Here is a 14,107-nt window from a genome sequence, read left to right as displayed (position 1 = left end):
GCCATCTTCCTAGTTTCCATAGCCACCAGGGCCATGTCCTTATTCTCAACCATCACCGCAGGCCTCAAATGAGTCTCTGCACAGAGCGCTGATTAAATGGGTCTCGGGTCCCCAGTGGACGCTCCTTCCTCGCAGATGCTCCGATAACCACCGCGAGAGGGGTGCCTGTGGGGCGCGTCGCTCGGCCTGGGGAGGGAAGGAGGCGGCCTCTCGTTCCGGAGGTGAGCGGGGTACCTGCTCCTTCTGGCCGCTCGACAACCACCCAGCGGCTCTCCCACTCGTCGCCAGCTTCTTGGCTCGGGGTCCTCCCCGGCCCTCTCTCACCCTGTGCCGGCTCCAGCCCCGCCGCCCCGCCCCCCAGCCCCCCCGCAGGCCCCGCCCAAGGCCCCTCGCGCTCCGCCCCCTCCCCGCCGGCTCCCGGCGCTGCCGGAGCTCCGAGCCCGGGCCTGGGGACTCGGGATCCCGCCGCCGGGGCCGCAGCATGGGGCGCTTCGGCGGGGGCCTGCGGTGCATCAAGTACCTGCTGCTCGGCTTCAACCTGCTCTTCTGGGTGAGACCCGGAGCGGAGAGGGCCGGGCAGGGGAGGGGGCTGGGCGGGGACGCAGGGCAGGGGTCCCCGGGGAGCTGACCGCTGCGGCGTCCGAGCCGGGCTCCTGAAGGCAGGGTGTTCAAAAAGACGGAGGTAAGAAAAAGGCAGACAAAGCGGGCGGGGTGGGGAGGGGGGAGGGAGGGAAAGATGGAGGGGGAGAGAACCGACAGAGAGAGAGATTGAGCAATGAGAAATGGTGAAAAGGGGGGAGACCCCGCGCGGCTCTTCCTTTTGAGGAACCTCTCTGCCTCGGTTTTCATCTGGAGCCTGGTAACACCAGGTGCGGGGCCACCAGCTTCTCTGCGCACACACCCCCTTCTCGCTCTGTCTTTCCGCTGGAGCAGGGGCCCGCCAGGGCGCCGGGACTGCCAGAGGCGGTGCCCCATCCGGAGTGTTCAGAGACATCACCTGGCTGTGGCGGGCTTGTGTAGGAAATTGGGGGTAGCAGTGGAAGTGGTATTGGGTGGGTCAGCCTTTTTCTGGGCATTAGGAGAGAGTACCGCTGGATGGAAGGAGGCGGTGGTGCTCTTCTGTGAGGGAATGGGCGGAAGGGAGGGGCTTCCAAGGGGCAGCAGCACCTCCCCACAACCCCCAGCTCGAAGCCTTTGCTAAATCCTACTGCTCCCAGAAATGATCTCATTCAACTTTGCATTGAATGAACAACATTCCCAGGATTAGTGGTTCACTGGCTGATAGGGCCATGACCCTTGTCTCCTGTATTACTGGGACAAAATTAGGGCTAGACCATCCCTAGGTTCCTGGATATTCTGTCTCAGGCCCTGAAGGACTGGGAGACAAGGTCTGAAAATTGTCTTGTCTGCACATTCCCTCTTGGGCTTCCTCAAGGGAATGTCAGTCACTATAACTGCTCAGACAGACCCTGAAGGAAAATACAGATCTTGCTTTGGGTGAAGAAGTTCTTAGAGCTGGGAGGGAGCAGCAAGGGGGCTGGGTGCTTTAAAATAACTAGGATAGAGGAGGTTGCTGTTTGTCTTAACTGCTCTGGGGAGTTTGTTTTCCTGTGACTCCAACTAATTAATTATTGAAGGATGGTCTCTGCTTGTGTCTGCCAACCCATTAGCCCAGATGCCTGGGTGACTCCAGCAATTACAAGCTCTCAGAGGTCAAGTTGCCATCCTCAGCATCCTGCAGCAGGGGAAGGTGTGAAGGAGGTACCCCATAGACAGCCCTGAATTTTAAAAATACACATGGCTTTTGTACACTTGGGCATTTACATCCAGCATACTATCGGGAAGGGCATTTCTAAAGGCCCTTTCTGTTGTGCTTTTTAATAGTCTGGCTTCATTTCAAAAGCTGTTAATTATAAATGTCATGCTTTAGTGACACTCTTCACTCTCACTGCTTACAAATTCAAAAGAGGTTTTATCTAAGTCTGAGAAGGAATTCTTAGGCTGGGTACAGTGCTTATTTAGTGCCTGATGTTGTGCCAGCCTTTCCAGAGATAATAGGCAACATTTATTGAGCATTTTCAGTGTGTCAGGGACAGTGCTATGTACATGGCATTCATTATTAACTTAATTCTCACAACAATCCTGAGGTGCATACTATTATTATCCCCATTCTTACAAATAGGGAAAAACTGAGGCTCAAATAGGTCCACTTGCCCAAGGTCACACAACTGATGAGTGGCAGAGGTGGGATTCAAACTCAGCCTTCATGCTCCTAAGCACTGTGGTACATGTAGTTAACCAGTGGTTCTCAAAGTGTGAGTCCTGGGCCAGTAGCATCAGCACCTCCTGGGAACTTGTCAGAGATGCACATTCTCAGCCCCATCACAGGCCTGCTGAATCAGAAATTCTGGAAGAGGGACCCAGCAATCTATTTAAACAAGTCCAGGAAATGCTTATGCATGCTCAAGTTTGAGAACCACTCTGTTAAAGAATCAATGTACAAGAATTGTAAAAATAACTTATATATGTAAATATAAATAAATATACATAATTTATATTGACAAAAGTATATATATATATATATATATATATATAATTTATAAATTAAAAATACTGTTCCCTAAGCTGCTAATCTAGTTGAGGAAATGACCAATGAACAACAAACAAAAAACGACAGCATATAATCAAGTGACAAATTTCACACCTCTGACTCTAAACACAGGAAGGAAGGGAAGTAGGAGCAAAGCAACAGTTAGAGTGCCTGTCATGTATTAGCCACTGGGGTTAGGCATGACCTTTTATATATCCGATCTAATTAAGGAGTTCACAGCAAGAGTGAGGAGTTGGGACAGTTGTCCTGAAGAAGGGGACGTTTAAGCTGAAGCTTGAAGGACTGGTAGGATGGAGGTGGACAAGGGTGAGGGGGGTGACACACCACCCACCAGCAGAGGAACAGAGCAAGGGAGAGTGTGACCACCAGCTGACAAAAGGATCAGGCTCGAGTGCAGAGATCGCAAGCAGAGTGTGCTTGAGCGAGTTATCTTTACTTCTAGCCCTGTTTTCTCAGCTGAACAATTGAGGTAAAAGAGTTGTAGAGAGGATTCAAAGGAAATATGTAAAGTATCTGACTTCACCTTCCTGTGAGCCCAGTATGTAGTAAGTGTTCAAATTTTTTTAATTATTATTTTTATTATTAAGTGCCTGGTACATAGAAAGCATTTAATAAAAGTTAACGCTCTTACCCCAGAGTCCCTTAATATCGGGGAATACTGTATATCTTTGCCAAGTAACTTACAGCTTGTCTTTGCTTTAGGATAACTACACACTGGCTTCTCAGTTTGTACTTGTGGATTTTCCCCACTAGGACTTAGAATACTCTGAGAGCAGGAATCTTTTTCTGTCTTGTTCATGGATATATCTCCAGCGCCTAACAGTACCCAGCTTATAGAAGGCATTCCATAAATATCTGTAGAAAGAATTGATGAATCTGCAGGTTAGAGAACTTGATACAAATGGCCTTCCCGATTTGCAACTTTATCTGGAGGACTGAGCCTGTCTCTTCCTGCTCATTCCCTGTCGGTTTGTTCTTTGTACAGATTCGGCCCAGGAGGAGAATATGGGGCCCTCCTCACTCTCAGTTCCACGGGGAATGGGGACCAGGGACCAGCAGCAGTCACAGACAGCTCTCCCATGTCTATAACTGTACAACCAAAGGGAAAGGGCCGACCTGAAACGGGCTCCTAATGATTTAGAGGAAAGCGATTGTTTGGGATAAATTGTCTAGATATGTACCTTCACTGTAACTGAGGGAACCTGATTCCAGAAAATCCCCACCCTAGTTTTTGAAGTTGTTTTTCTCCTGGTTAGAGGGTTTGTGGGAAGTTTGGGGAAGGGGGAGAGGGCAGGGAACAGTTTTCCTGGAAGGACAGGCGTTCGCCATGACTTCAAGCGTTCTATTTACACACTCTTCGATGCTTGCGTGCCTGCCCTTCTGAGGTCTGAGTTCCCCCTGGGTGACAGCACTTCCTTTCCTGTCAGGAACTCACCAGAAGGCAGACGCAGAGGCGGGGTGGGGTATGTTTTGTGATCTGCAAATCGATTTGCAACCTCCTTCTGGCAGCTGGGTGAAGTTTCCCTAGGCTGTGCTCCTGGTTTTATAAACATTCAGCTAGAGCCTGCCAGAGCCAGCAGAGCACTGCCGGGCCCAGGGCTGCTGACTGTGCTCACCATTGAATCTTAACAAAACAAAAGTAAAGCCTGGCCCCAAGCCCCACTCAATTAATTTCTGTTATCATGGCTGATGTCTAACATGAAACCCCTCCCAATATCTGTCATGTCTAAATTCGGACATTGCAGTCAGATAGCATGGCATGGTCCCATGCCTTTCACTGCGATCACCTTTTTTTTTTCCCCTCCGTTGCATAGTAATATAAATAAAACACCACAATCTACCAAGCCACATATGCTGGTTTAAAGAAAAAAGAAAAAAACCTGGGCTCTGTTTATTCCTTGGTTTGTTGTTGTGTACTCAGCGTATTCCTATCATTGTGCTGTGTGAGCTGCTCAGGGTTGCCAACCAACAGGAAGCAGGACCGTTCGTTGTTGAAAGTCAGATGCCATATACGGCTTGTTTGAAGTTGCTCTCCTTTCCTTCTCACTGTATTAATGCAGCTCTGGAGTTTCACTTGGTGATGCCTAACAGGTGCTTTTAGGAAAGACCGTGTCTCGTGGGCTTACGAGATGTCTGACTTTTCTACTCCTCTTTCCCAAATTCATTTCAAACAGTAGCTTCAGAGCTACCACCTGTCAGAAAGACTTGTTTAAAAAAATACCTGGGCTTCCCTGGTGGCGCAGTGGTTGAGAGTCCGCCTGCCAATGCAGGGGACACGGGTTCGTGTCCTGGTCCAGGAAGATCCCAAATGCCGCGGAGCGGCTGGGCCCATGAGACATGGCCGCTGAGCCTGCGCGTCCGGAGCCTGTGCTCCACAACGGGAGAGGCCACAACAGTGAGAGGCCTGTGTACCGCAAAAAAAAAAAAAAAAAAAAAAAAACCTGAAGAAAGTATTCTATGGGGTCCACCCAAAAGCTAGACCACCCCAGAAGGCAGATAGGAATTTCCTTGGCCCTGTCATTGGATAGTCTCCATTTCTGATTTCTGTCAAGGTGGGGAGAGAGTGGCAGCCTCCCCTGTTTTGGACAAGAGGAGCCCATTGATGCTGGGAGGGGCAGGACTCTGTGATAGGAGCCAGCCTGCAGAAGCCGGAGCTATGGTTCCAGGAGTCTGGTAGACCTTGGCCAGGGCTAGGCACCGTGGCAATTCATATCCACGAATTCAAAGCCTGGAAGATGGATACTGGCATCTCACTTCCTGGGTTTATTCCTGGCCATAGTATTTACTAACCAGGGGTGCTTGGTTAGTAAGCTGTTTAACCTCTTTGAGCCTCCATTTTCTCATCTATATAATGGACATAATCAAGTACCAACATCAATATATGACCTTGGTGCAGATAAAAGAGTAAATATATGTAAAATATTAAGTATGGTACATGAGATAGTAAATATTCAGTAACATAGCTATTACTGGTAGTTATATTTAAACACTAGAAAACAAGTGGGAAAGTGGAATCTAGAATCCAAGAGATTCATAAAGGTAAGGAGAAGTAGGAAACAGGTGTCCTAAGTCCAACCAACCAAGCAAAGTGGCAGGAGTCTTGTAGCTTATCAAAGGCTTGAAGTCAAAAGGAGAGGTTCTTTCCTCTGCAATTAGTCGCTCAGCAAGTATGTGCTTACCACCAACTATGTGCCCGGCACCCTACCAAATGCTGGGCATTCAGAAATGGTTAAGACACAGTCCTTGATCTTGAGGCACTCAAAAGACCTTTATTTGGTGCTCCTTTGTGCCTTTGAGTATAGTTTACTGTCTCTTTAATGTCTTCGCTCCTCGGGGCAGGGAGTGTGCTGTGTTGGTATCCTTCTTCTTCCATCTCTCAGCACCTAGAATAGCTTCAGCGGTCACTGGCACAGCTCTGGCTAACAGACCCTAGCGCTGGAGCTGTTTGTTTGTTCCCCGCCCTGCTTCTGTGCTACCAAGGGGAGGCCAGGGGGTAGAAATAGGAAAACCTTTGGTGATCAGTGCCTCTCAAACTTTAACATGAATACAAATCACCTGGGAATCTTGTGCAAATATATATTCTGATTTGGTAGGTCTGCATCTCTAAGAAGCCCCCAGATGATGCTGATGCTGGTCCAGGGAACACACTTTGAGAAGCACTGGTTTAGATGTGGCCTTAAGAGGTCAAAGATCCACTGGTGGCTCTCATTTCTGAATGAGGCAGGGAGTGCCCTTCCTTTAGGCCTGCTCACCTGGCTTTCTTGTGGCAGTTCTCTTAATTCCATTTACCACTTTACCGTTATTCTTCTAAGAATTTTCTTTCACACTGAGACTTGTTGGTTTCTACAATTACCAGGAGGCCACCTGTCCATTTCCCATTATGCTTCACTGTGTTATTCCAGAATATGTAGTATCTTTGGGTCTCCAATCATGTGTGACCAAAGAGAACATAACTTCCATCCCCCACCTTAACACTGACGGTTAATATCACAACAGGGCTGTTCTCCTAAAGCAAGTGACACTATACTAACCATCATGTCATGCTTGCAAAGGAATTAAGGAGAAGGAATTGAGAAAGAAGCCCATAAGATGGGACAACCAGATGGGCTGAGAGCACATGATACAGATGAATAGGGGTTACCTTGGCTTGCTTTTTTCATCCTCTTTGGATTGAATTAGGGACAAAAATAACATTCATATGATGCTTTGGTTTAAAAATGCTCTTACATACATTATCCCATTTGATCATGAATCACAACAATCCCATGAAGTAGTGTAATCCCCATTTTACAGACGTGAAAGCCGAAAGGCAGGCACAGTATGTCTGGGGTCAAAGAGTTAGGGAGGAGCAAAGCCAAGATTCACACCCTGGTCTTCTGATTTTAAACCCTGTGTTCTTTTCACTGTACACATTTATGAGGGCACATGGAATATAAGGTATAATAAATGCTACTGGCTTAGAAAACGTGAAGTTTATGGCCGGGGAGATTATATCCAGTGTTGGATTGTCTTGATGCATTCCAGAAATGCAGGTGCAAAGAGGTGCATAACACTCTGGCATGTGGGAGAAAGAAGAGAAAGGCTGAGAACACCCCTGATCAGTTTAAGGCAGAGGAAAAGCAAGATGGGAACTGAGAAAGGGTATGTATCAAGAGACAGTATTTAAAATTAATTTCAGTAGCAGAAACTTGAAGAAGAATATTAAGCATTATATAAATGGAAGGTACGTGCTGGCTGCTTTCCCATGCACATTTTGTATATTAACTTCCTTAATCTTCACAATGACCTTCTGAAATAGAAGCTATTGTCACCCCTAGTTTATATATAAGGAAACAGAGGTACAGAGAGCTTAAGAGGCCTGTCCGAGGCCTCAGAGCTGGCCAGTGACAGAGCTGGGTTTCTGTGCGTGGCCCCAGAAACTGTCCTCTTAACCTCTCCAAGTCTACAGACTGACAAGAAGAGAAGATTGAAGCTGTGATGAGCATGTGAATTCCAGACCTGCACTCTCCAATATGGTGGCTGTGCTACTAACCACATGTGGCTTTTCACATTTAAATTAATCTATATTAAAAGGAATTTAATATTCAGCTTCTAAGTTGCACTAGCCACATCTCAAGTGCTCAGTGACCGTGGGTGGCTAGTGGCTGCAGTACTGGACAGCACAGACAGAGAACATTTATATTTACGTCACTGGAGAAAGTTCTTTTGGATAGCTCTAGCCTAAATATAGTTATTCTTTCTCTCATAAGTCATCTTTTCCTGTTTTTCTCTTATTGGGTCTTATAAAAACTAAAACTAAAGAGAGAGGGGGAACATAGTTTCTGGAACGTGGAACTGACATACCTAGTATGGAGGTTTAGAAACTCAAGGGAATCCCAGCTGTCATGGAAAGAGTGTAGTGCTAAAATAAAAATTAGTAAGGAAGGCAGCATAGGACTAAGTCGTTAGCATCATGGCCATGGTGCTTCCTATCTTGAGTAGGATTAAGTTTTCAGTTTGAATATAACATTAGTGAGTCTACTACCACCATAATAACAATAAGTGCTGGGCAGTCACACTTCTGAGTGGCTCTAAGTGTGTAAGGTGAACTCATTTAATCTCTTAGAGGGGCACTATTATTACCCCCACGTTGCAGCTGAGGAAGCTGAAGGTTAGTGAGGTTAAGGGATTTGCCCGAGATCACAGGACTAAGTGGCAGAGCCTGATTCAAACCCGGGATGCCTAGAACCCCTGTTTTTATCTGCTACAACTCCTCGACAACACAGCGTATACATGTGGATTGTTTTTGTTACTATCCTGTCCAAGAGCATCATTATTCAGTCTGAATACTCAGAAGAGGTAAAATTTTCTACAAGAGCAGCTGGGGAATGTTCCAAAGTGTGTGCCAAGCCCTGTCCTCCCCATTGTAATGGTGACTGGGAAGGAGTCAGCTTATAAACTAGGGCAAAGGAATTAATTGGGCAGGGACAACAGAGCCCCCCAGTGGGGCAGGGGTGGGGCCTGGAAGCTGCTGCCACTCATCCAGGAAGCCCACGTGGTCTCCCTGTGCTCCCTGTACCTGTCTAGTCCCCTGTAAGTGGCCCAGTGCTGCCTGCCTCCCTGACCCCAAATGATTTCTGGTCAAATTGCTGTTAAGAAAAATTCTCTCTAGAATACAAGACTTTCAGGATTCCATTCAAGCTAACTTTTTAATAAACAAAGTGTTTTGGCTTGTTCCAATCTAACCTGAGTTTTACCTGAAACTTTTTTTTCTCCCATTGTCTGTCTGTAACAACTAAAACTGGGTGAAGATCATTATTATTGATTGATACTCAAAAATCCTGTTTACCTGCTCAAGAGTAGTTCTCTCAAACTACCTTGAAAAATATTAGGCTGTAAAATAAATATTGTTTAATATTCCATCTTGGCTTATGTAAAAGCTCAATATAGCTGAGACGTCATAGAAGTCAGGGTAGCCCTCAAAGTAGTGTTTACTCAGAGGGCAAGCCTGGGATAAAAGCCATCTGGATGCTGCAAGGAGGAAGTTCCGAGATCATAGAAAAGACCATTATTGTCCTCCTGGAGCTCGTCCCGCAGGTCAGGTAAGACAGACACTGGCTTTAAATCACTTTGATAACTTGGTGGATTGGATTTTACTTTAGTTGTGTTTGATCTTCATTTGATAAAGCCATCTGCTCAGTGGAATCATTAGCCAGTAGTCTGTGGCATTTGTTTTACTGTATGAAGAAAACTATATAACCATCATCTTTCTCCTAATGCTTACTGATCTCTCCTCTCCTTTTCCCTGTATTTCTTTAGAAAAATGCATTGTATACAACCACTGAATAAATACATACACTTTCCATATCTATATTTATCTGCTTTATCATTCAGAGCAAGCTTTTCATCCTGGCTCAGTTTCCTTCCCCTGAGCTTAGTATCCCCCCAGCACTTTTGTACTATCCTCCCCCATCCCCCAGCAATGTCAATTGATCCACACAAGTTAACTATAACAACCTAAACAAACAGCAGAAGGTATAATTAGGACAAATATGTAACCCGATTATCTTTCTGGAGATGCATAGAACACTCCTGCTCTATTGTGGTTTGAATTGCAGAACCCATCCATTAGTGCAGAGAATTAAGCATTGATTTTTAAAATATATCCTTACCTGAAGGAAGTCTTTCAGGAATTTCTTAGCATAAGCTTGTTCTTATGAAACTGTTGTGAGGAAAATAATAGGGGAAATCAGAAACACTGGCAACTAACCAGTGCATTTCCAGACTGACAGCCATGCATTTCCAACCTAGCAGCCATCTCATCATATGCTGCCACAGTCCTGCCTCCCAATTCCACCTCACCTGGTCCCGATGTTGAGGCAAGGGCAGCAAGCTTCCTCAGAGGTGGTTTCACCTGGATGTCATATGGCATTTGGCTCTTGCATTTCTTCTGACAAAATCCTTGATTTTGAGAAAGTGCCATCTCAATCCTTGCCTTGTTTTCACTGCATAATTGGATGAAAATCTTGGGAGCTGGCTTACCTCTTTGAGAAAACTAGTATCATCTTCTAGAGCAAATGTGCTTCCGACTTTTGCCTGCTAAAAGGATGAAACTCCCATTACCCTTATGGTATCATAATGTCATTTGCAATCAGATCAAGAATTGTGAGTGTTCATTACATGATTCCATCTGGGATGAGAATTGCCACCAAGAGCAAGTATTAGCTTAAAAGCTTTTAATGAAATTTCTAGGATTGAAGTGTCATTTCCCTCTTTGTGTGACGCCATCCCAAAGAATAGAATTGCAAAAGAGTTGGGTATGTATGTACATGGTATTCACCCTGGAGGAGCAGGAATACAGAATTCATTTTGTTTGTTTTTTCATTCAAGTGCACTGTGTGTGTGTGTGTGTGTGTGTGTGTGTGTGTGTGTGTTGCCGTGACTACATTAAGTATTCATATGTCCTGCCTATAAAAGGCATGTATAGATTTATTCTTTGTGTCCATGCCTGATGCATGGCACACATCCCTGCAGGCTTGGAAAACACAGAACTGATACTACCTGCTCTAGTTTAGTTTTGTTTTTCTGTGGGAAAGTGTTTTGCTGAGTATATTCAATAGTGTATTCACACAGTGCCATCTGAGGTGTCTGCACAGTGTTTCCCAGGTGCAGATGAATTTGAAATCAGTACTTTGGGAAGTATTCCCTTGGAGGGCTGTGAAGGAGTTTGTTCACAATTGCTTCTATCAGCCTGTCTTAGGTCAAGTCGCCATAAAAAAAAAATACTATAGATTGGGTGGCTTAAACAACAGGAATTTATTTCTCACAGTTCTGGAGCCTGGAAAGTCAAGATCAAGGTATCAGCTAATTCAGTTCCTGGTGAAAGCTTCCTTCCTGGCTTGCAGACAGCTGCCTTCTCCCCGTGTCCTACATGGCAGAAGGCACTCTCTGGTGTCTCTTATGAGGGAATCCCATCTTGGGAGCCCCACCCTCATGACCTCATCTAATCCTAATCACCTCCCAAAGGCCCCACCTTGAAATGCCATCACGTTGAGGGTTAGGGCTTCAACACATGAACTGTGGCAGGGAACACAATTCAGTCAACAGCACAGCCTATATTGTACCTTTGTGAAGGCCCTCCATTCATTCATTTAACAGATGTCTGTTGGGAGATGGCTGTGCAAGGCAGAGGGGCAGGTGCTTGGGACACAGCAATATAAACCCTGTCCCTGCCCTCACATAGCTCAGGACTTAATTTTCCTTTTTTAATTACAGAAATATTTAAACAGAAGTGGTTATATGACACATGGAGGAAAACACATACCTAGGCTAGGGTAGGCTTCGCAGAGGAAGTGACATGAGAGCTGACAGCTGTGAGTGGGTGTGAGCCAGGTGGAGGGGAGCAGGGGAGAACTTTGTAAGCTAAGGAAATAGCAAGAGCAGGGTCCCCAGGTGAGAGAAGGAACTGAAACTGTGTGGCTAGAGCTTCTGAGGATAATTAACTGGGTCTCCTATCTAGGGAAAAGCACATGAGCTGCCTGAGAACATCCCTAAGTGATGCTTTTTACCCAGAAAGGGAGCTTTCTGGTGGGTTTAGTCATCAGATAGCAGAGTAGCATGTATTTGCTCTTTGTGATCAGGGTGGGCTACCTTCTGCTGGAGGCAAGGGGTGGAGGTGGGGGCGAGCTGAGAAGAATGAAGGACCCAGGCCTGGGGAGTGATCTTCGCATTTTTGTATCTCAGCACTACCCTCCCTCCAATTTGGTGCCTTCCTAAGAACCACGTTTGTGATTCATGAAAAAAAAATTATTTTAAGTAAAAGAATATGTCCTCAAGATAGAACATTTCATCAGCAATCCCAGGAAAGTGGAAATAAATACAGCACAATAAAATTGAAATCCAAAACAAGCTTGCTTCATGTTAAATGACTTGTTTCTGGCAGATAGGCATTACTTAAAGGAAACTTCTTGTTCATCCACTTTGCTTTAAAAGTTTTCCAGTTGGGTCTGTAGTCCTCTTTTCTGCTGCTTTAGTTTTAGAACACATACAATCTTCTCCATGGACATATGCTTACAATTTGCAACTTTGTCCTGCAGACTCTCTGGAATATGGTTAGCTACTGAAATGACTTGTCCATACAAATGCATAATGTCATTGTACCAGGTAACCCCCGATCTAATGTCATTGTCTATTCCTTTCATTTCTATCTTCTTTCTCTATTTTACTTCTCTCTTCTTCTTAAATAGTGTACACACTTTTGCCCTCAAAATCCTGTTGCATCACATTCTCTGAGTGCTTAATGCACAGTTCGTGCACAGAAGAGAAATGGTGATGCAAAGAATGATGACCTCTGGAGTCTCCTCAGGGGCTGGTTCTCTGACCTGCATTGTTAGAGTCCCTCTTGGGCCACAGAGGCGCGATCAGTTTCTCCACTAGCCCCTGAGATCCTTTGGAGAAGGAACTGGATCTTCCTTATCTACGAATCCTTGCCTCCTGGCTCACGACAGATGCTCAACAAATGTTTATTAAATGATTAGCATCAAAGCCCTACTCATGCTGTTGTATGAAAAAGTCCGTCCCTGGAAAAACAGTATTTCTAACGGTAATTGTTCCAAAGGCATGGGGATTGGTGCTAGTCACGGATGCAGAGTAGCCCTCAGCAAAGTTCTCTGGTTGGTAGAGTGGATGGATCCATCATGGGCCTCGCCGATCACTGTGTCCAGCCCCTAACATCCCCCCTCTGGCCTTCAACCACTCAGGTCGTTACCTTTGGCTTCTCATCGTGTCTGGCACCAGGCAGCACTCGTGTTGCTGGTGGTCCCCATCAGAATGAGGGCTCCCACCTCCCCTCTCCTCAAGGCCCTGCCATGGACTTTCCACAATGGTAGCAAGCTTAGTACAAGCTGTGAGCCACGTGCCCTAACTCCTGTTTCAAGCCCCAGACTCTGACCTTCCCCAGATTCCTCTCTCTCCCCGGCACAGTGTTCCACAAGAGGAAGCACAGCCCTTACCCACACTGTTCCCTCTGCCTGGCATTCACTCCTCCCTCCAGTCCCTCCCTGCTCCGACACTTCTAACTCATTCTTCAAGCTATAGGTCAAAATGGAACACCTTCTGCTGCACACTGGTCATCACGGTTTGCTCTCATCCCTGGGCAGTGAAGCAGATCCATGGAGCACACTTCCTGCGTCCTGTGGCATTTATTAGTTTACGGGATTATCTTTCATGTCAGACTTTTCATGTCTTTTTCATCGTTGCTTCCCTAATGCTTAACACGGTACCCAGTCAGGACCATAGTTACCTCCTCCGTGAAAGACAGGGAGGAAGGAAAGCAGATGAGGACGGGCAGGGGCACGAGAAGGAAAGCAACATGAAGGGGCAGCCTCTCCATCCTTATGTGTTCTCATGTTGGCTGCAGTGTTGAGGTGCAACCAGAGGTACAGTGTTGTATCTGAATGCAAAGGAGGGGCTGAGAATGGGGGCATGGGGTGGGGTTGGGGGGTTGGTCTAGTAGGGTTAAAATTTAGCACTAGAGGCTACTCAGTGAGACTTCTCCTCCCGGGTATGGGACGCACAGAGCAATGGGCCTTACTGACACCAGACTTGCTCACTTTGCCCCTGACTGGACTGGACTTGCTGTGAATTTTTTTCAAGCAATTTCAGGTGTGTGATAAAGCAACCAAAGTCCAGTGAACACAGAGTATTTCAAGAGTCTTGAAAGAACAGTGAGTTACAAAGGACCAAAGGGCTTCATTGTCTCTGTTGATGCCACTTTCCAAATCGGTGATGGCTGTCATGAGGCGCAGCCTCGGGCTTGACCTGGCCCGCGCCCACAGTTTTCCTGATCCGGCGGCGTGCTGGGAGGATTCCCTCCGCAGTGACGACATTCAGCCACACCACAGTTTCCTTGACCCAGGAGGAAAGCCTGGGTTTGGGGTTGGGGGGTGTGGACGAGCAGGCGCAGAGTTTTTCTCATTTTGCCCCTTGGCTTTAAATTGCAGCTTCTCTTTTAATTTT

The 14,107-nt window shown here is 46.3% G+C and overlaps 1 protein-coding gene across 2 annotated transcripts in view; it reads left to right on the top strand.

The window, feature by feature from the left end:
• Positions 1-414: 414 nt before the first annotated feature.
• TSPAN2 (tetraspanin 2) overlaps positions 415-14,107 on the top strand; it is a 42,804-nt gene continuing 29,111 nt past the window's right edge. For both annotated transcript variants that reach the window (XR_014293260.1, XM_082611997.1), the window contains exon 1: positions 415-550. Coding sequence is in view for 1 of the 2 variants with exons in the window: in XM_082611997.1 (XP_082468123.1) it covers positions 482-550 (69 nt within the window). In the remaining variant the exon portion in view is untranslated. The remainder of the gene's footprint in view (positions 551-14,107) is intronic.

Source organism: Mesoplodon mirus (genome assembly GCF_964341445.2).
Source record: "Mesoplodon mirus genome assembly, chromosome: 3".
NCBI classification, from domain to species: Eukaryota; Metazoa; Chordata; class Mammalia; order Artiodactyla; family Ziphiidae; genus Mesoplodon; species Mesoplodon mirus.
Note: the sequence above shows the minus strand (reverse complement) of the source record. Positions and strands in the feature narration are given on the sequence as shown.